The sequence below is a fragment of the Bombyx mori genome, chromosome 15 (assembly GCF_030269925.1).
Source record: "Bombyx mori chromosome 15, ASM3026992v2".
In the NCBI taxonomy this organism is placed as follows: Eukaryota; Metazoa; Arthropoda; class Insecta; order Lepidoptera; family Bombycidae; genus Bombyx; species Bombyx mori.
The window spans coordinates 13,548,205-13,571,760 of NC_085121.1; the positions used below are offsets into that span (position 1 = coordinate 13,548,205).

Below are 23,556 nucleotides of genomic sequence, written 5' to 3' on the forward strand. Positions count from 1 at the left end.
ACGTAATTATTACTGTAGTAACAGATTTTTCGAACTTTAAAAATAAATACCGATCGCATTCATGTAGTGATACGGATTAATTACGGAATGGTTCTTGATAATTAGGCGCTGATGTCTCCGCCATTGACCTATGCGATCCCAGTCTACTGATAAGGATTCATGTTACAGTTTGCAACAATCGAATCTAAGACAAATTTGTTTGGCATCGACTTAAATATATACGTAGTTGAGGTTTAGATCGCAAAGATTCCAACCAAAAGCCCGGTTCATACTTGCTTATCAACTTAGAAGTGCGTCGCGGTTTGGCTCGCGCTAATTTCTTTACTCCGAAAGAATTAAATGCGTCGAATTTTCCTGGTATAAAAACTACTCATCTCACTCTAGTCCATAAATTTCAAGTCGATTTGTAAATTCGTTGATACGTGAAATTGGAGACCGAATCAACGAATTTTTTTATTGCTTAGATAGGTGGACGAGCTCACAGCCCACCTGGTGTTAAGTGGTTACTGGAGCCCATAGACATCTATGACGTAAATGCGTCACCCACCTTGAGATATAAGTTCTAAGTTCTAAAGTATAATTACAACGGCTGCTCCACCCTTCAAACCGAAACGCATTACTGCTTCACGGCAGAAATAGGCAGGGTGGTGGTACTTACCCGCGCGTACTTACTAGAGGTCCTACCACCAGTAGAATATACGGTCATATTTAATTTGGCTAATATACCCGGTATTGCACGGACTACGTGATTATTAATTATAAAAAGTATCCTATGCGGTAATTTAGGTTATATACCATATTTGTGCTGAATTCATCGCAATTGCCATCGGCCATTTTTGCTTGATTGTGTAGCAAACACCGTACGAACCACAATGCAACTTTTCACACATGTAATATTCGTATAGAAGTATTGAATGTAAAGCGTGAGAAAATATAAATTACTACTTACTCCGCGGCCTGAATAAAAAACCATAAAGAAAACCGATTTAATTGAGATCGAAGTCTCGATCGTAATGGGGTTTCCATGAATGGGTAATTTTCCATATCTTTCGAATCAAAAGAATGATCCCCTACAAAGATAGATATGTATTAAGAAGAAAGAAAAAGAAGAAAACTAAGGTAAGAACACCACTGCTACGGCAGGATGGTGAACACAGTGTTCAACTAATAAAAAATCAAACTCGCAAAAGCATAATTTGCGTAACTACTGGTGGTAGGACCTCTTGTGAGCCCGCACGGGTAGGTACCACCACCCTGCCTACTTCTGCCGTGAAGCAATAATACGTTTCGGTTTGAAGGGTGGGATAGCCGTTGAGACCTTAGAACTCATATCTCAAGGTGGCGGCATTTTGTAGATGTTTATGGGCTCCCGTAACCACTTAACATCAGGTGGGTCGTGAGCTCGTCCACCCATCTATGCAAATCTATGCAAAAAAAAAAACTATAGCTGGGGTTGGTCGATTACTTAGATACAGGAGGAATCTAAAAATTGACTGTTTTATTAAAACTATGTATTACTAACTACGTTTTTATTTCGCTCCATCGATAGTATTTTACAATTCGATCAAACAATTAAATGCGTGTTAATGGTTAATGATCATTAAAAATATTGATATTATGTACCTATCTATTCTCGATGTTACATTTTATCAATCACGCGGTCATTCCTTCTTCGTCCCCTACCCTCGGTATTCGAGTTATCTCCTCAGAATTGACCATTTTACTGAGAGCAGAATATGTTAGAGTTATACAAAAGCGAACCTTATGAATTCTACATACAAAACGCGCAATGGACGTTCGCTACGAAATGGGGTGAAAGGTCAGTTTATATGTTTACAATTTAATAACATTATACTAGTAAAATTCAAGACGTGTCCAGAATAATTATTGGCATTATGTTTATTGTGTCGTCGGACGTCGGAAAATGTGTTCGGCTTATTGTAAAAATTGCCGGTGAAGTGAATTTCGATTAATAGTGTACATTTATTTATTTATTGGACTGATATAAGCTTATGATGGGTTTTGATTTTTCTAAGCGACAGTGGATGACGATAGTCGTTATCGGCATAGCTGATTTTTGTAACGCAATCTGTGTCGCGCTGCAAGCTCCTTTTTATCCGAAAGAGGTGAGTTGAATTGAAGTTGAAAGCGATTTTGTTTAACTTTGGTTTACCTTTACTGGTGGTAGGACCTCTTGTGAGTCCGCACGGGTAGGTACCAGCACCCCGCCTATTTCTGCCGTGAAGCAGTAATGCGTTTCGGTCTGAAGGGCGGGGCAGCCGTTGTAACTATTGAGACCTTATAACTTATATCTCAAGGTGGTTGGCGCATTTACGTTGTAGATGTCTATGGGCTCCAGTAACCACTTAACATCAGGTGGGCTGTGAGCTCATCCACCCACATAAGCAATAAATAAAATAAAAATAAAAATAAAAACCTGTAAATCTGTATTATATCTATGACCCACTGAGTTTCTCGCCGGATCTTTTCAGTGGGTCGCGATTCTGATCCGGTCGTAAATTCTACGAAGCACTACTCTTGATAGAGCGTGTGTTAGCCACTCTCAGATTGAGCCCGAGAGCTCACCTACCAGTCAGTGTGTAACTAGAATAGCCCCTCAATCTACCATCGGATAAGTAGGAAAAACAACAAAAAATCTATCTATGTAACGAAATATTTCAACGTAATCTTCACCGAATTTGAAAGTTTGAATGTTTTTTTTTACTCAAAAATGCGTAAATGAATTTGGAAGAAATTTTAAGCAACGATGGTTGGTAGCCGCGGTCAACACACAGGATAAGTAACTATACTGAGACCTTAGAACTGATATCTCAAGGTGGGCGGCGCATTTACGTCATAGATGTCTATGGGCTCCAGTAACTACTTCACACCAGGTGGGCAGTGAGCTCGTCCACCTATCTAAGCAATAAATAAAAAATAAAAAATACTACTTAGCGGTTGTACATAGACTAAACAGTGAAACAAGTAACTCTTTATTCAGGGTGAATATGTTTCTTCGTGATTGAATTACAAATTTAACTCGAGTGAACCCGCGGGCATGTCTAGTTAATAATTTCGTATTCAACTATTTATTATATGTAGGTAAGTATTATATTCGATTTTAATTATTATAAATTTTCTGAGAATTTGACTCGAGTTTAAAAACACGCGCTGAAAAATCTGTAAATAATATTGTCGTAAGCTGTTTTCAATTTAAATATTGCGTAGGTCGGTGAATGAGTTCACGGTTCTCTTGGTTCAAAGTGGTTACCGGAGCCCATTGAGATAATGTGACATTTGATACCCACAAGCAAAGAAATAGGCAGGTTGGTACTAAAATCTTATTTCATTATCCGAATATAGCGGATATTATGAATAGTTCATTGTAAGAAAAGAAATGTATCTGCTGATTTTCGCATGTCGTCGGCAAAATCAGGAGATTGGGCCTCGACGTGGCACTCAGTAAATCCGAGGCCATGTGGTTTCACAGGCCCCGGAGAGTGCCACCTGTCGATGCCCATATCGTGGTTGGAGGCGTCCGTATCGGGGTCGGGGTGCAGTTGAAGAACCTCGGCCTCATTCTGGACAGTCGTTGGACCTTCCGTGCTCACTTTCAGAACCTGGTCCCTCGTTTGTTGGGGTGGCCGGCGCGTTAAGCCGGCTTCTGCCCAACATCGGGGGGCCTGACCAGGTGACGTGCCGTCTCTATACAGGAGTGGTGCGATCAATGGCCCTATACGGGGCGCCCGTGTGGGGCCAGTCCCTGGCCGTGGGGGTGGCGAAGCTGCTGCAACAGCCGCAACGCACCATCGCGGTCAGGGTCATTCGTGGTTATCGCACCATCTCCTTCGAGGCGGCGTGTGTACTGGCTGGGACGCCGCCTTGGGTTCTGGAAGCGGAGGCGCTCGCTGCTGACTATCAGTGGCGGGCTGACCTTCGTGCCCGGGGCGTGGCGCGTCTCAGCCCCAGTGTGGTCAGAGCGCGGAGGGCCCAATCTCGGCGGTCCGTGCTGGAATCATGGTCCAGGCGGCTGGCCGATCCTTCGGCTGGTCGTGGGACCGTCGAGGCGATTCGCCCAATCCTTGTGGATTGGGTGAATCGTGACAGAGGACGCCTCACTTTCCGGCTCACGCAGGTCCTCACTGGGCATGGTTGCTTCGGTGAGTTCCTGCACCGGATCAGAGCCGAGCCGACGGCAGAGTGCCACCATTGTGATTGCGACTTGGACACGGCAGAGCATACGCTCGTCGCCTGCCCCGCATGGGAGGGGTGGCGCCGTGTCTTCGTCGCAAAAATAGGAAACGACTTGTCGTTGCCGAGTGTTGTGGCATCGATGCTCGGCGACGACGAGTCGTGGAAGGCGATGCTCGACTTCTGCGAGTGCACCATCTCGCAGAAGGAGGGGCGGGGCGCGTTAGAGACGCGCAAGCCCGCCGCCGTCAAGTGGGGGCCAGGGAGGCGGATCTCGCCCAAGCCCTGGCCCTCTAAGTGTTTCGGGTACCCCTCATATGTCGGTTTGGGGACCGGCGAGGGGGACCTAAGAAGACGTCGTGCAAGCTGCTCTGCACGCGTTTTACGCAAGAGCATCCGGGTGATGGAAGGCCGGCTATCCTCGACCCACGCTGGTTCTGACCCAGCGGGGTATTCCGTAGGATAGCTCACTCTAACCGGCGCCGTCTAGGCGGGCTCCGGATAGCCTGCCGACCGAGAGGGCTGGTGGTCGTGGCGTCGACGACCGCCAGTCCGGCGTCCCGAGGGGGAGGGTGATGGGCGAGATGTGCTCCGCACTAAGCACTTCACTTTCCCCCCTTTGCCTTTTCATGAATTCTGTCTCATGTGAGGTTTGGACGTTGGTTGTTGAGTGACAGGAGGTTTTAGTCGGTTCGACTCCGACATGCTCCGCCCGCCGTCCCCAGTGGAGGGCGGAAGTCCGGCAATTTCCTCCTGACCAAAAAAAAAAAAAAACTGCCGATTTTGACATTTGATTATTTTTATGATTAAGGACTATAAATTAACATCCCACCTACATGTTTATAGTATTCATTCGCTGAACACTTGACCAGAACGGTTCCTTACAGCTGAATCCCATGTTATTAACATTGTCTATCCTTCCTTCTCTACCCAAACATTAGATTTTAAAGAAATGCAGTATTTTATCTTATAACATAATAATAAACCAGTTTGGTCGAATTTTTGTTTTTTTATTGCCCACAAGGCATACGGCCCACCATACCTGATGGTGAGTGGTTACCGTCGCCCATGGACTTCAGCAATGCCAGGGGCAGAGCCAAGCCGCTGCCTACCGCTTAGAATCAAGAATATTCACAGTAAGACCAAATCACCACCGGACGTCTTACCCTTTAGGCCACGACGACTTCTAATTCAATCCAATCCATTCAATTCAATCCATTCGAATAGCTGAAGAAGCTTTCTATCATGAAATGTTTTACAAAAATGTCGCTTACACCAAATAGCCTTTCACGCCTCGATATGTTCTATATGTTCTTTTCTTCGAGTGTCGACAGTAAAACAAAAATTTTAGGATTAATTATTAAAGGAAGCTCAATGTAGTAAATACGCGACAAAAAATTTACTTTACAATGACGTTTTGCAAGTCGAAATTACGCACTTATATATATTTTGTCTGGCAACGCCTGATAACCTCTCGAGCAAAGTCATCTATCTGTATATTTTATCAGTATTATGGTGTTTTATGTACATTAAAAATGCTTAGTATTATTGCTTAGATGGTTGGACGAGCCCACAGCCCACCTGGTTAACTTATTACTGGAGCCCATAGACATCTACAACTTAAATGCCACCCACCTTGACATATAAGTTCTAAGGTCTCAGTATAAATCAACTCAACTTCCGCAGACGCGTCACCCTCAGATACAGCCCACTGAGTTTCTCGCTGGATCTTCTAACTGGGTCGCGTTTCCGATCCGGTGGTAGATTCTGCGAAGCACAGCTCTTGCTAGGGTTCGTGTTAGCAACGTCATCAGGTTTGAACCCCGTGAGCTCACCTACTAGTTAAGGCAACGCTGATATACCCTCTCAAGACTATCAGCTTAGGTAGAAAAAAAAAACCCGCAGACCCGCTGCTATGCTATATTACGTTTTATAATTAAAGTGGCATTCTTAAAACGACATTTACTCAATCCTGAGGAGCAGTAGTTCCTCAGTGGATCCTCCCGATCCACTGTCGGTGTTTTTAAACATTTCAAGCACCGGTCATCGTTCTCGTCGAACCCGTCGAATGCGACGAAAGGTTCGTCGTGAAAATTAACCCACAGACACAGACCACTGAGTTTCTGGACTGGTTTTCGCATTGGGTTGGGATTCCGATCCAGTGAGGCACTGCCCTTGCTAGGGCTAGTGTTAGTAAGTCGCCAGACTGAGTCTACGAGACTGCCTGACCGCCGGAAATATTTTAAAATATACATAGATGAAATCCCAAATCAGAAGAACCGTCAAACTAAGACAGCGCTATTTCATTCTGTTGGGAAATAAATGTAAATATAAATGAACGTATTTGTCGAAAATGATTCGTTTATTTATAACCACGAAAACTGTAATTAGAAAGGTTACAAATAATAAAATAAAAATAGATTTTTTCTATTTTGAGACACAGTCGAATTGATTGAAGTGTGGCTTCAAAGTAGCACGCATGGAAGCTTTGCAAAAAACATAGACAAGGTGGTACATATTTATCTATGACTGATGAATTAGGTAGACTTATAATTTTTGGGATTTAATTTATATTAATAAAACTAGAGACCCGCCCTCGCTTCGCTTCGGAAACATTAAAACACACATGAAACCAAAAAAAAAAATAAAAAAAAAAGTTGCCTATGTTCATCCGGGACAATGTCGGCTTCTAATGGAAAAAGAATTTTTCAAATCGGTCCAGTAGTTTCGGAGCCTATTCGAAACAAACAAACAAACAAATCTTTCCTCTTTATAATATTAAGTATAGATATCATTCTTTGATCATCAAAGTCGTTCATGGGCACGTAAGTTTTAATTTTTATCAGTGAATTTGACATAGCACTTTTGTGCGCATCTTTCAAAATTGCCGACTCGATTTGGACCTGGAAATTTCATTAACGCACTAAGAGCACCAAGCGTATATCATTACAAAGGTACAATTATAATAAAATTACGAGACAGCAATATAACTTCTAGATGTTTACACAAGACAGAAATGTATTCGACATCGATAGATAATATTACGTACGCTTCGTAATCTATGCTTTGTTCGAATTATTTGCATAATAAATTACACATTTGATAATTTTTTTTCGTTCGCCTTATTACATCGATAACATTGTATTTTTAGTATTCAATGATATTAAAATAAATGATAAATACTGTCAAATTATGTTCGAAATTCACACGTCACACAATACATGACAATTGTGTGACGCGGTCTTATTCACAATATTAGTACATACTACCCTTATACCCAACTTCGGTCTCTACTACAACTACTACCTAATTGGCGTAGTGCAGGGGTCCCAAACTTATTTTGTCTAAAGCCCACTTTGAGAATAAAATCTTTTTTAGCGCCTCCATTTTTTCATCTACTTAAAAGCCATATAGCGAGAGCTCAGTCGGTATCTAAGAGTCCTCTTAGATGAAATTACAAATCGCCTCCCAAGCCTCTACACAACGCCCTTTTTTTTCTGGGTCTCTTACCGCCCCCCTTTAGGCCTGCAGCGCTCACAAGGGGGTGTTATCGCCCACTATACACTTACAAATCATATTATAAATATAGTCATTAGACAACGACTTGGCTATGTCACTACTCATAATCAGATTGGCTGTATCCATAAAGAAAAAAAAAACTAATTATGTGGTGTCGTGGGACACCAGGTAGGAACGAAGTTCCTTCGGCTAATGTAGAATCCACACAATTTGCAAAAAAAAAATCGTGCTCAATTTTATGTTCGTTTTCTTGATTTTCCTCTTAAATTTTGCTGATTAGTTTTTATTTAAGTACAGGAAAGTATTTAGGAAATTCAGTATTTTAGGAAATAATAAATTACGTAAAATAAAAATTAAATCGTAATTCAAATTATCAATTAAAATAACAAAATATGTCTCTTTATTTTTGTTTGACAGCATAAAATTACATAGAAATAGAAATAATTACAAAATAGAGAGAGAAGGGATGAGAGAACGAAAAGAAAGAGGGAGAAAGAGAAAGGTATTATACACTACTCGCTTGTGTATACGACTGTCGCGCCTGCGCACGTCTCATTTAGGGGTTTTATTCCACGCACTTTTTTCCACGGATTTTTTCTTACGGTTTTACTATCACATTTTTTTCAGTTCGGTCGCGCAGCAAAACCCTATCCCCTCCAAGCCTGCCGTAAGGAACTTCGTTCCAAAATCTCAACTTCAGTTAGTGTAGGAATGCCTATATTTGGTAATCTAACCTTCCCACTAAAGCTTATTCGGCGTTGCCTATCCAAGGCTTAATGTTCCCTAAGGCCGGTTACAGTGCTCCACCGACCGTCTGTGCGTACGTTCCGTCCTGACGGTACGCATGAACCGATCGTCAGTTTGCTTCATTCAGTGCTCTCCTGACCAACAATCTGACCGGATTGGTATAGTCGGTACGCAAAAGGGAAGCGTTTGCAAATAGTTTAATTGCTGCTTATTATTTTCGAAAACGTTTAAGGAACGTTTAAGTTTTTTTAATTATTTCAGAATGTCTATCAAGTTTTGATGAATTATCAGCACATACTTCTTGCCAGGCCTTTAACTTGGCATCGCGATCTTTATATAACACGTGGCCTTTGTCCCAGAGCGGTTCACGAACTTCGGTGATTGGGCGCTCGGTGTCGATATATTTGGTCACGTTCAATACAAAATCGCTTTCTTTGATGATGATACCCACATCCGTACGGTCGGTCCACCGATCGGTGCAGCACTGAACGCGTTCATTTGTTTCCATTGCGCGTCGGTCGACCGACGGCACGCATGCGGACGCGCTAGACCGACGGTCCTCGTACGCAGTGCGTAGCAATATACGCGTGCGTACGGTCAGTCCAGCACTGTAATGATTTATGAATTTTCATATAAACGACAAGCGCGACTGACATACGCACAGACGGTCGGTGGAGCACTGTAACCGGCCTAAGAGTGTTGTCGCTAAACAGGCGTCGACTAAGTAAATTAATTACAGCAGATCTATTTTACTGGTGGTAGGACCTCTTGTGAGTCTGCACGGATAGGTACCACCACCCTGCCTATTTCTGCTGTGAAGCAGTAATGCGCTTCGGTTTGAAGGGCAGGGCAGCCGTTTTAACTTTACCTGAGACCTTAGAACTTATATCTCAAGGTGGGTGGCCCATTTACGTTGTAGATGTTTATGGGCTCCAGTAACCACTTAACACCAGGTGGGTTGTGAGTCCACCCATCTAAGCAATAAGTAATATAAAAAATGTACTGCGCCAACCACATCTAGTGGATTTATATTTACGTACTCACTATTCACTTTATTATTGCATAATAATAGGCAGCGGCTTGGCTCTGCCCCTGGCATTGCTGAAGTCCATGGGCGACGGTAACCACTCACCATCAGGTGGGCCGTATGCTCGTCTGCCTACAAGGGCAATAAAAAAAGAAAAAAAATTATAACCATAATTACCACATATAATTACCAGGAGTACTACGTTTGAGTCCAGATGAGTTATGAGTACTCCTAAACTTACGCTACGATTTCTGGAGTAAATGTTCTATTTAAAAGTTAAAGTTTTAAATTAAAGTTACCACTACAATAACTTGAAAGTCTTGAAACACCTTTGAAAGTAAAGCAGTCATTTTTAAAATAGCTTTTACAGTACCGACTGATTAATGTTATATTTTATTTCCAGGATCATAAAAATATGGGGCAAGATTAGCGTATAACAAACAACATTGAACATATAGATATAATTTATTTATCATTAGCTAAAAATAACGTTATCGATAATTTTTTTGAAATTTTCTGCCCAAATATATTATAAAATGTAGTTTTTGAAATCACAAAATAAGGATATTCATAGCAAAACTTAGATCGTATAAATATACTATAATATTATTTATCATCAGGCTGAGAAGAAAGGGTGTACGGCCACAGAATATGGACTGGTGTTCGGGGTCTTCGAGTTAGTGGTGTTCATTGTGAGCCCCATCTATGGAGCCCATCTCAACAGGATCGGGCCGAAGCTACTGTTCAATACTGGCATATTGACAACCGGGACGTGTGCAATATTGTTCGGGTGAATATCAAAATTTTATCTAACAACTAGCTGACCCGGCAAACGTTGTTATGCCATATTTAGGATTTCTAGGGAACTTCTAGTGTACAAAAAAAACTAACTTATTGTAAGTGTGTAAGGATTTGGTAAGTGAGTGAAAGAGGGCATGTAGCGCTGTGAACGATGAGGGAATATATATATAAGGAATATAAAAAAATATTGTCCAAAAAAAATGTTAAGGGGTGGACAACCCTTATCACTTAGGGATATGAAAAATAAATAGCAGCCGATTCTCAGACCTACTGAACATGCATATAAAATTTCATAAAAATCTGTCAAACCGATTCAGAGGAGTACAGTAACTAACATTGTGACACGAGAATTTTATATATAAGATAGACTAGAGCAGCGAGTCTCAACTTTTTTCACTCAACGACGCCCTATTGCACTCACTTTACAAATTCACTACAACATATTTACGTGAATTTTTTTGATATCAAAATTAGATACTAAATTCATCTATTTAATTACAGTTGTACAGCTACTATCTAATAAACAGTTGTCGTTTCTGTAATTCACACACACTTGAAAGGTGTTTGCAATACACCAGTGTATCGCGACACAAGGTTGAGAGCCTCTGGACTAGAGTACAGTATGATATATTTTAAATAATGCGAAACAACATTACAAAAGCGAATATTAGAGTACAATGGGTGACTTTGTGCTTTAAAAGATTATCTTCAATAAGAAATTTGGATACTATTGAAAACAAACAACAAAATGAGAATCGCTTATCAAGCTAGATCCATCACAAAATTACCGGAAAATTTAAATAAATTCAAGAGAAAAAAAATCACTTAATCCAAATTCTTTAAGCTTGTATCTAAATTACAATTGTACCTATAGTTTAAATAATACTATGATATTTAAATGTGTATCTGATGATACAATGAAATCCCGTTGTTTTCTATTACGAGACTTTATTTTATATTTGTACAATAATTTGTTTAGAGTAGAGATGTTTAGTTTGTATTTTTGATGAATTAAATGAAGTAATTAAGTAAAGAAGCAAGAAGCTTGTATAAATTGAATAGGTAGAAAAAAAAAAGCGGGAATTGTTCCTCGTACAAGTGTTAAGAGACAGATTATATTTTAATTACAGAGTAGTTCGCTTAATATAGATTATAGACGACACGCAGATACGGCAAAGGCGTTAACAAAATGTTAATTATAAATTGAATACTTACAGACAGTTAAGAACCTAAACTCTAATTATAATTATTAATTAACGGAGGTTAAAAAGAGTTATTATTATTTTTATTGCTAGTGTTTCCGTCGGCTTACCCGAATCGTGGATATAATTGAAAATACTTTTATTGTTTAATCTCGAATTATTAAAGATACGCGAGGTTAAGTCATAAAAAAAGGATTTGAATTGTTATTTATTATTACGAATGTTTTCTTTTTAGTTTACTAGATCGAGTAGAAGGCCATGTTCCCTTTATAACGCTCAGCTTTGTAATAAGAATCGTGGAGGCGATGGGAAACGCTGCCTTCCTGACCGCTTCTTTTGCTATAATAGCAAAGGAATTCCCTAACAACGTTGCCACCATGTTTGTAAGTAATTTTTAACGATTATATTAAAATAATTTTCTTTTAATATGACATTTAATTCGTCATGTCATTTCTATGAGTACACATACTTTATTGCTAACAGTCGTTTGTCGAAGATATTCATTCGTGTCAAATATGAGAAGTTATGTAACAGATACAATTAAAAATCTGTTTGATAAAAAAATACAGAACAACTCTTCAAAAAAGAAACTCCAGTGATAATGGCATTGCAAGAATCCGATGGTCATATAAAAAAGGAAGCAGAGCGCTCTACCTTACATTTATGCCTTACATAAACCAGAAAGGCTTAGACAGAACTTAAAACCTCATTTAAAAAACTAAAATTTCATTATTACCCAACAAATTTTGTTCTTTTTAGTTTCTAATGAAATACGTACCTACTCTACAATTTTTTTTTTATTGCCTTTGTAGGCAGACGAGCATACGGCCTACCTGATGGTGAGTGGTTACCGTCGCCCATGGACTTCAGCAATGCCAGGGGCAGAGCCAAGCCGCTGCCTACCGCAGAAATGTTCACGATTGACTTCCACGGCGAAGGAATAACATCGTGTAATAAAAATCAAACCCGCAAAATTATAATTTGCGTAATTACTGGTGGTAGGACCTCTTGTGAGTCCGCGCGGGTAGGTATCACCACCCTGCCTATTTCTGCCGTGAAGCAGTAATGCGTTTCGGTTTGAAGGGTGGGGCAGCCGTTGTAACTATATTTGACACCTTAGAACTTATATCTCAAGGTGGGTGGTTCATTTACGTTGTAGATGTCTATGAGTTCCAGTAACCACTTAACACCAGGTGGGCTGTGAGCTCCTCCTCCCATCTAAGCAATAAAAAAAAGAAAGACATAAATTGTCGATATTGCTCGCGCTTAAATTTCCATAGCAAAGCAGTCGTCGTGATTTTCGCTCTTCAATTTTCTTAGGCGTCTATAGAAACGTTTTTCGGTTTGGGCCTCATCGTTGGTCCGACTCTGGGCGGAGCGCTGTACGGATTAGGCGGCTACAGTCTACCATTCGCCGTGCTTGGTTCGGCGCTGTTCTGCGCCGCGGTTATGAGCTGTTTCGCTTTACCAGCATACCACGACGACGAAGACCTGAAGCCCACCGGACGTGAGTTTTTGAGGGTTTTAAGAAATTACATAAAAAGCTCCTTATTCGCGCTTCCTTAATTCGCGTTTTCACTATTCGCGGATTAAATAAATGCCACTTCCTGTATTCGCGGCTAGAGATTTCTGTATTCGCGTATCTAATCAGTACATCGGTACATACACACTCATGAAAAAAGATTCTAATATATAGGTATCAAACCGAATATCATCTGTAGCGCGTCGTCAAGTAGAATAATAAAAAGATAAAATAGTCTTTATTACAACGACGTCTAAAGGATGCTTTTTTATTTTGTCTCTTAGGAACCTATCGCCTGTAATCCCATATATGTAAATCACAATTCCATATTCACGGTTTCTGTATTCACGGCATATTTACGGAACATATACAGCACGAATAAAGAGCTTTTATTGTATTTAAGTGTTAAGTAGACGTAATTAGATAAAGAACCAAAGTTATAGACATAGCATAGCGAACTAGTAAGCTGAAGTGGCAATGGGCTGGCCATATTAGCCGGACAACCGGTAACATATGGGGTAAACGCGTTCTTAAGTGGAGACCGCGAATTGGCAAGCGCAGTGCAGAACGCCCTCAGGCTCGGCGAAGGGACGATTTTTGCAGGATGACTGGGAAGAGCTGGATTAGAGAAACCGAGGATCGTGCTCAGTAGCGTACCATTAGAGATGCCTATGTCCAGCAGTGGACTACTATAGGCTGATGATAATGAAAAAATACGTAATTAAAACTACTTTTACTGTCTGACCGCGGGCTTTTATACAGCCGCCCGTGACCACTAAAACTGTAAACTATTCGAAACTTCGGAAATTCTTTTATATTTTTTATCGAAATTATTATTAACCGTTTTTATGTTTAAACATTTTAAAAAACGAACATGGAATAGATCACGGTAACTAGGCATAAATGTATTAACATCAGTAACGGGACAATTGTATTGTAATAATTTACTCGTCAATACATTTTTCAGCTACGATATTCACGTTGCTGCGGATCCCTGGCGTTTTATTGTCAGCAATCAGTATCATTTCGACGAGTATGAGCATTGGATTCCTTCAAGCGACTTTAGAGCCTCACTTACGACAGGTAACTATTAAAACTGTGTGAATCTTTTGTGATAGATAAATAGAATAATGTGGAATATTATAAACGCCTTTTTAGTTATTCGTGTGCTATTTTTAAAACTTTCCGTGTCTAAAGCGTACGCAAGATCGGATATAGTTGAAAAAAAGCATTAAATCAATTTAAAAGGTTAACAATGTAAATTAGTTTTTCCTTTGAATCTTTGGTGCATTAACTCGTAGTGTCATTTACATTGGAGAAACGGCCTTTAACTTTCGTAAATAGGTCTAGAGCTAAGTTGGAAATATGAAGAAGTGTCGATGAAAACAATAAGTAAAATTTCATTGAAATTCAAATCACATATTGAGTACAAGTATACAGCAAAATAGCACACGCTTGGGAATCGTCACGAAATTCATTGCGTTAACTTGTTTCACGTTTTCACTAACCATAGCTTTTGGTTTTGATGGAAAAAAAATCATTCGGGACTATTTTGTGAATGTCCTGGCCACTCTGACTTTAAAACAGACATGTGTTTTTATCAGTGTAGGCTTGGCATCAGCTGAAATGTAAACCCGTCGTTTATCCACGCCAAACTAGAACATTAGCGATATGTTTAACACAAACACCAGTAGTTTCCATTTTTTATTGCATAGATGGGTGGGTGGACGAGCTCACAACCCACCCGATGTTAAGTGGTTACCGGAGCCCATAGACATCTACAACGTAAATGCCGCCATCTACCTTGAGATATGAGTTCTAAGGTTTCAATATAGATACAACGGCTGCCTCGCCCTTCAAACCGAAACGTAATACTGCTTCACGGTAGAAATAGGCAGGGTGGTGGTACCCGCGCGGACTCACAAGAGGCCCTACCATCAGTAATTACGCAAATTATAAATTTTTACGGGTTTGATTTTTATTACACGATGCTATTCCTTCACCGTAGAAGTCAATCGCGAACATTGTTAAATACGTATTTCATCAGAAAAATTGGTACCTGCCTGCAGGATTCGAACACCGGTGCATCGCTAGATACGAATGCACCGGACGTCTTGTCCTTTAGGCCACGACGACTTCAATATCGATAATGTTTCATTATATTTTAGTTTGAATTTTCCCCCGTGATCCTGGGATTAATGTTCGTCATTAATGGAGGGGTGTACGCGGCCTCGGCTCCGGTCTGGGGTTGGATATGTGATCGGCCGGGAATGAAACCGAAATACGTGACGATCATCGGCTGTGCCTGTGTTGCTATAGGATTCCTGCTTATAGGACCAGCTCCTTTCTTTGATATGCCAACGTAAGTATCCTCATTAAATACTTTTAGTAGACTGACTAATTTACACAAAACAACAGTCTGTATGTGTAGAATTATATATAAATTTAGAAATATAATTCAGAATTATTGTTTTCGACTTATCTGTTTCATTACTTAGTTGGAATCTGTCATTTTTATATGATTGCTCATTGAGTTTTTTCATTTTGGCGGCAAAACATTGTACAATATTTTGCGATATTAAAATGGAGTGGGGTAATAAAGAGAACCGAATCGCTGTGATTGCATATTACACAAAGTAGGTATGGAGCCAAATCCAATTTTTAAAACTCTCCATACGCTTGATATTAGTAAAATGTTTGTGTACCGGGCTATTAACAGGTGCAATGAAACCTCCTTTGTTTGTCTAATCTGGCCGTCCACGATCTTAATCCGCTGAATTATGATTTATGGTCAGTTTTAGAGAGTACGGCTTGCTCTAAACGCCATGATAATTTGGAGTCCCTAAAACAATCTGTACGATTGGCAGTGAAAAAATTTCCCATGCAAAGAGTGCGTGCTTCTATTGACAACTGGCCTCAACGTTTAAAGGACTGTATTGCAGCCAATAGAGACCACTTCGAATAAGCTTTTTATACTTTAAATTGTTTTATATTTATGTATTAAACTAACACACTGTAAAAGTAATAAATGCTATTTGCCATAGAATATTTTTTCCTTTGTCTCAGTATTTATGGCAAGACTAGGTATATGATAAAAACTACTTGAAAGGTAGGTGACAGGACGTCTTGTGAGTCCGCACGGGTAGGTACCACCACCCTGCTTATTTCTGCCGTGAAACAGTAATGCGTTTCGATTTGAATAGTGAGGTAGGCGTTGTAATATAAAACTGAGACTTGAATTAAAATGTCAAGATGGGTGGAAGTATTTATGTTGTTGATGTCTATGGGCTTAACACTACGCAGATGGCTCGTGAGCTCGTCCACACATTATAATCTAAAAAGAAGTTATACTGCTCAAACATTTTTATATTTTCGTCGTTATTATTTCCATTATACTATTGTTATATTCTATTATTATTCATTATATATTATATTATTGTCATTATATTGTTTCAGTATATTATGGGTGACCGTGATGGGCTTAGTGTTTCACGGCCTCGGGATCGGCAGCCAACTGGTGGCATCATTCTCCGATGCCCTGAACACATCTATGTGAGCTACATTTTGAACATATACAAATATCATTTATACAAAGCAGCTATCTTCGAAAATGAACTTGCACTCCAAAAAAAAAACCTAAAGAATTATACTAAGCAAGTCTTGAATTAAATTGTCGATTGATGCTGAATGTTACTAGCGGCTTAGTGAACACTAATTGTTGATTTAGAAACACATAGTGAAATCATTAAGATAAACACGAAATTTAACACAAAAAGAGAAACAATAATACATATATATATGTATATTGTAATCATTGGAGTTTCGGTCGCCGTTTTTTTTCAAGTGAAAGGCAAATCTTTCCGCAAAATTAAGCTTAGTTGGTACAAAATGAGACATTTTCACACAACCAAGTGATATACACGATGTGTCAAAGTTTTACTTTTATTGCTTTGTTTGTTTACACCTGTCTAAGCTTGGTTAACAATGTTTTAGATCGCTCAAAATCGATCAGCACTTATCAGTGCAGCCATCTATTGACAAACAGCGAGAACTTAGATGCAGATCTACAGTATACATAGAAGACTTAACCCGTAGACACAGCCCACTGAGTTTCGCGCCGGATCTTCTCAGTGGGACGCGTTTCCGATCTGTTCTGCGAAGCACGGCTCTTGCTAGGGTTCGTGTTAGCAACGTCATCAGGTTTGAGCCCTAAGAGCTCACCTACATGCTAGGGTAAAGCTGATATAGCCTCTCAAGACTATCAGAATAGGTAGGAAAAAAAAATCGGTTGTCTGTAAAGTCGGTTTACTGACGATAGTTGAACGTGACAACGTCATAAGAAAATACTGATGGAATGGTTTCATTTTTCAATTATCGCAATTATCGTTGCTATAAACAATTGACACCACATTCACTTTTCACTGAACTTCTTACTTGACGAAAACATGTAAATGTATTATTGTATAGCAACTGTCCACGCGGATGCATCGCTCACTCAAGTAGGAGAGAGACAGATGTCGAACGCTGCCGAACGCGGAGGCCGACTGTGCCTCTTTGCCGCTCGTTGCGCGCTCTCGCTTGCACTTCAAGCCTTAAATGGAACGCCTCATGAGTCATGTTTTTTCGTGCGTGCAGCCGGCTCGATCGAATTATAAGACGTTATCACGTCAAAAAAAAACTTCACACTTATATTTTCTTTATGATTTTAGTGCTAGTGGTCTACCAAACTCCATAGAGACGTATGGTCTGGTGTCTGGGATGTGGACGTCGGTCTTCGCTCTCGGAGCTTTCATCGGGCCGACGGTCTCTGGTCTCCTGTACGATTCCATCAAGTTCAGGGGCTCGACTTTATTCATATTCACGACACACGTTATCGTCGTAAGTAATAAGTGTTTACTTGTTAAATTTTCAAAAAATTCAATCTCAAGTATTTTGTTGAATTATTTCACAGAATTATTAGGGATTAATTATAGGACTCTGATATTTCAGTTATCAGATTTTTAATCAGATTTTTAAAAAGAAATATTATATAAAAAAATGTATGTAGGCATTGAAAACCTGATAATTATAATGTCAAAGTGAAATATTAAAGATCTCAAAATATGTAACATATTTTTAGCAAAGAATAAAAGAGCTCTCAAGTTTTCGTCAATTTGATTTGCAACCTCATACCAAAAACATATACGTACACCGCCATCTGACGTACGATAAAAAATCACCGGCTTAAAACGGACAATATGCGGCTGAGCTTAAAATCGTGGATGAATTTTTAATGATTCAATTTATTTGTTAGTTTAGCGAATATTAACCCTAACTACGACATCTTGGGTTCCAATTTCGATTCCCGCTCAGTCGTTTAATATTTGATGATCTGAATCTCTTCTGACATACACTAATCCTATATTAGTGCTGCACTTCATTACTGAAAAGAAAATCTATCCTTAAATATGCTGAATGGGCGGCTATGCCAAATGTGCAATTAAGCCCGCAATGGAATATTTTTGAGGCGAAATCCTCGTAGCAAGCAATGTGTTAACGCTCTTTAGATGGTGCTGGTGTTAATGTTCGTGTGGATTTGGGATCATACTGGATCTTTGGACGTTTCGGTTTCGTCGGGCGACTTGCTACAACTCGACGGGACCTTGGACGAGAGTGTACTGGTCGGAGACAAGTTCACTTTAAATCAGAAGAGAACGACGAGGTAATTAGTTTGGCAAACATTCAACTTTGACAGCTCTGGCAAAACCGTTTTTGTTTTCTACTTTCATATATGAAACATACGAGTATTGATCTGTTTAAAATAATTCGAAGCGGCGTCTCTATGCTTTATGCTCTCTATACTCTATGCACTGAAAAATAATTTATATATGCAATTGGAAAACATTCCGTCAATTTGAGTTCCACATTTAAATAGTGTTTAGTAGTAAACCAAAAATGGTGAACTATACGTTATACGGTTAGGTACTACGGTTTTTTCCGGTCACCGTCCTCGTCGAACCCGTCGCTTACGACGAAGGGCTCGACGAGCGAACTAACCCATAGACACAGCCCACTGAGTTTCTCGCCGGATCTTGTCAGTGGGTCGCGTTTCCGATCCGGTGGTAGATTCTGCGAAGCACTGCTCATGCTAGGGTCAATGTTAGCAACTCTCCGGTTGAGCCCCGTGAGCTCACCTACAAACGTTAGGGTGAAACTGAACTAGCCTCTCAAGGCTATCAGCAAGGTAGGAAAAAACGGTTTTTACTATGACTTAAAAGGTAGTTCCAATTTGCTAATATTAAAGGCGATATAATTTGGTATAAAATGAGCTGTTATTCTTTGCACATTTTAAAAGTAATTTTAGTGCATGAACAATAATATACTATTATATAATATAATCCGTACAAAAAATATAAATGCGAAGGTGCGTTTGTTCAGATCCTGCAGATCATATCAGATCAGGTGAGATCATATCCTCATCATTTATTTGACTGGTGGTAGGACACCTTGTGAGTCCGCACGGGTAGGTATCACCACCCAGCACACCACCTATTTTTGCCGTGAGACAGTAATGCGTTTCGGTTTGAAGGGCAGGGCAGCTGTACTAAGTGAGACCTTCGAACTCATGTCTCAAGGTGGGTGGCGGCATTTACGTTATAGATGTATATGGGCTTCTGTAACCACTTAACACCAGGTGGGCCGTTGGCTCTTCCATCTAAGCAATAAGAAAATAAAATTTAAAAAACTTTCAAAATGTCGCAGCGGGTCAACGAGTTTCAGTGGTAACACCAAAAAATGAACAGCAAAGAGGGTAGTCAGTTTTATTTGCTTTTAACATCCTACCCGCAGTTTTCAGTCTACTGTAGGCGCTTGCGGCAACGTTCAAATATCAAGAACTCATGATGTGAGAAAATCGTGGTAAGAGCTCATTAAATAATAAGTGTAATTAAAATGGTCTATAACATATCCACAGTCGCCGTTGCGGAATAAGCGTGGAGAAGTCTCGTCCGCCAGCTATGAACAGCTTGATCGCATGCTCCAGCTACAAGAATCGGCGCAGTCCCTGGTCTCAGCGCACTCCGCGGTACAGACCTACTTACGGAAGTCTGGACAACCGATACAGAGGGACTTACGGCACATAAACTCAATAACTCGACAGTATGCACCAATAAATGTAATTAACGATATGACTTTTTCTTTACGGCGCTCCGAGGTCTGCATACCCTGTAGACTTGAGAACATTTTTAAGGCCTCTTTTTTTTTCGGGCCGGGTGCCCTTGAGCCCGGGACCGGGATCCCTGCATCTAGGGGGCGCGCGGGGTATGTGGGACTTGACGATCTGCAAGCTCTTGGGAGCAGACCGCGGGCCCAAGGAATTTTAGGGCCCTATCGCACTAAACGACTCCCTTGCACTCTTATACCCGACGTCCGATCTCAGTCCGGGGTCAAAATCCGGTCAGAGTAGAGAGGTTCCCGCGGTCAACATACAACCAGACACGCGGCGCCTCCCAGAGAACATTTTAAGGCGTGCTTTTTTTAACACGTTGACTGCGTTAAGCGAGTTAAAAATCCCCATGCGCGACTGTCTGTTGAAGCAGCTAAAGCCGCGTTCTTTCGCTCGATGCAAGAGACGACACAATCAACGTGTTAAATAAAAGCTCCCGCTTATTGTGAAGTCATCGTGGCCTAAAGGACAACACGCCCGTAACCAGTGATACGACTGCACCGGTGTCTATTGGAATACGTACATAAAACATATACACGACGAAGGAATAGCATCGTGTAAGCCTACCGAGTATTTAGGGGTTAACGGAACCCATAGACATCAACGTTAATGCTGATACCCACCTTGAGACAAGACAAATACGCAGGGGCAATCCATGCCAATAACACATAACAATGATACCACAAGGGACCCAAGTACTGATTTGCCAGCAAACAGGTTACACGATCCCAAGAGAAACAAATTAAATCATTCGGCTTCTTTAAATATCAACGAGTATGAAAATCAGACCACATTGACATTAACCGGTTGCTTGTTGCTTGTTACAAGTACAGCAACGTTACGTAAGAATACGTTTTCACTGTCATACTGATGCAACAATCGAGCTCTCTCCAAAGTGTTTCAGATCGTTTTTATTGTAAATACTGGGTGCAGCGAATGACCCGAATTTAGCTGTTAGGTACCTGTCTGTTAGCATTCATTTACGATAACATCGCTCGGCCAAGAGATGGAGACGTACAAACCAGCGTTAGGAAAAGTAAGAAAATAGGTTGAATATCTACAACAAACTTCTTTAGAGAAATACCACTAAATGTACCAATGAAAGCTAGACAATCTAAGCCACAGTTATGTGGTTTGTGGAACGCAATTATGCCTACAATTAGACAGTATTAGAGATAAAAAAAATATCTATGACAATCCAATCTACTGTAAAGGAATTTCTGACTGTCAACCTCCGGAGAATGATATGAAACAAAGTATTTTATTGCCTGTATTGAAAACTGTTCAGAAATGGGAGCTTGTATAAACGACCAAGATACTAACCAACAGGGCATTGGCAGATGTTTTGGATGTTGTTGATATTGCAGGATATATGGGAGCGGTTCTTATTTGTTTATGTAGATTTTTGCAAAAGCTAAGGATCGCTGTGAACCCTCATGAGGTATACCTATTAGTATTTGGCGTATCCAGCATCAGTAACAGTTATTAAGTAACAAGACACCACGATACTTCGGAGAGTTAGCCTTGTGCTGAATAGTAATAAGGACTTAACCCACTGAGTTTCTCGCCGGATCTTCTCAGTGGATCGCGATTCCGATCCGGTAGTAGATTCAGCAAAGTACTGCTCTCACTAGGGTTAGTGTTCGCAATTTTTTTAGGTTGAGCCTGTGAGCTCAACTACCGGACCGCGCGAAATTTTGTACTGGTGATAGGACCTCTTGTGAATCCGCGCAGGTAGGTACCACCACCCTGCCTATTTCTGCCGTGAAGCAGTAACGCGTTTCGGGTTGAAGGGCGGGGTAGCCGTTGTAACTATACTTAGACCTTAGAACTGATATCTCAAGGTGGGTGGCGCATTTACGTCGTAGATGTCTATGGGCTCCAGTAACCACTTAACTCCAGGTGGGCTGTGAGCTCGTGCACCCATCTAAGAAATAAAAAATTAATAAATAAAAAGTTGGCATAGCCCCTTAAGCTACCAACGATTAGTTAGAGAGAACAAAATAATATGGGATAGAGAACCCCTATTCTAATTCTCGTTGAAAAGAGTCTAAACCTCGCGGTGTTGGTCAACTGTTTGTCCGACCTCTAAGGACCTATATAGATGGTGCGTTTGTATGTGGTCTGTGTGCTCACGTATTTTACATGATTGAATTAACACTTCGTGCAGTTGTGGTTGGTATTTTACGAAAGATTAATAGTGTCATCAAATTACGATAGATGGCGCACGAACTCTTCGAATACTTAATTATATAGGTTAGGTTTTCGCGCATCGAAGACATTATTAATACTAATATTACAGTTTAATTTCGCATTTGTTATATTATTATTAATATTATTTCCGACGTTTTGAATACTTAATAAATTACTTGGTCATGTAATTATATTTCGTACTAGCTGACCCGGCAGACTTCGTCGATAAATAAAATACCTAAACTTTTGTATCAAATAAACAAAAGGAATTCGTCCGACGGGGGACACATCAAAGGAAAAAGAAAATTATTATTTTTATTTAATTCCGAGCATTTTCATATTTATCTAATCTAAATCTAAAATCCTTTTAAGCCTTCTCTGGACTTCCACAAATAATTTAAGACCAAAATTAGCCAAATCGGTCTAGCCGTTATCGAGTTTTAGCGAGACTAACGAAGAGCAATTCATTTTTATAGATATAGATTAGTTATAGAGAAAAGTTGTTGTTTCAATACTATCAATCTATACTAGATATCCTACACACGTTATATTTATACTTATGTGAGTGCCATCACCCAGATTAAAAAGAGGCTTGTAACAAATATGAATGTCTGTTAGTTTGTATGCTTGTTACTCAATCACACAAAAATGACAAAACGGCTTTTGATGAAATTTTTCACATATGTAGTTTATATCTTAGATTAGCACATAGCATAATCTTTATGATGCTAATTGACACCACACCGGGTATTTGTGCTATAATAAATACGACAGTGTGAGTCATTTTATGTAACAATGCACCCTGGACTAGAGAATGACCTTCAGACTTATTACGTTACGGACGTAAAATCCGTATTAACTCGCAAACAATCTCCACTCTATCTTTATTTACCTATCATATTTCACTTCAAAAATCACGAAGCCAAGTTAAGAGCTACCAATGATGACTCGCTTACGACAGAAAAAAACATCTGTAACAGCGTAATTTCATTGCATTAGTAAGTTACAGAAAGATATTAACGCAAGACTAAATTATTTAGGCGATAAAATAAATACTAAATATTTTGCTATATCAAAAATATATTTAATTTCGGTGATTTCTATTCTAATGCTGATTTGAAAGGGTATTATTGAAATTGAACGGTTATAG

At 39.9% G+C, this 23,556-nt stretch overlaps 1 protein-coding gene across 3 annotated transcripts in view; it reads left to right on the top strand.

Annotated features, from left to right (window-relative positions):
* The window catches only part of LOC778474 (amine transporter-like), a 30,131-nt gene extending 9,958 nt beyond the window's left edge, over nucleotides 1-20,173 (top strand). The window contains exons 1-10 of one of the 3 annotated variants that reach the window (XM_012697316.3): nucleotides 1,708-2,126; nucleotides 10,105-10,274; nucleotides 11,723-11,870; nucleotides 12,808-12,994; nucleotides 13,977-14,092; nucleotides 15,178-15,371; nucleotides 16,466-16,561; nucleotides 17,719-17,887; nucleotides 18,556-18,710; nucleotides 19,962-20,173. In XM_012697316.3, the coding sequence (XP_012552770.1) occupies nucleotides 2,013-2,126; nucleotides 10,105-10,274; nucleotides 11,723-11,870; nucleotides 12,808-12,994; nucleotides 13,977-14,092; nucleotides 15,178-15,371; nucleotides 16,466-16,561; nucleotides 17,719-17,887; nucleotides 18,556-18,710; nucleotides 19,962-20,130 (1,518 nt within the window). In that variant the 5' untranslated portion in view covers nucleotides 1,708-2,012 and the 3' untranslated portion in view covers nucleotides 20,131-20,173. Of the gene's footprint in view, nucleotides 1-1,707; nucleotides 2,127-10,104; nucleotides 10,275-11,722; nucleotides 11,871-12,807; nucleotides 12,995-13,976; nucleotides 14,093-15,177; nucleotides 15,372-16,465; nucleotides 16,562-17,718; nucleotides 17,888-18,555; nucleotides 18,711-19,961 lie in introns of those variants that run through there. The other 2 variants (XM_062672353.1, NM_001098299.1) reach the window with 2 other exon arrangements.
* Nucleotides 20,174-23,556: the final 3,383 nt, after the last annotated feature.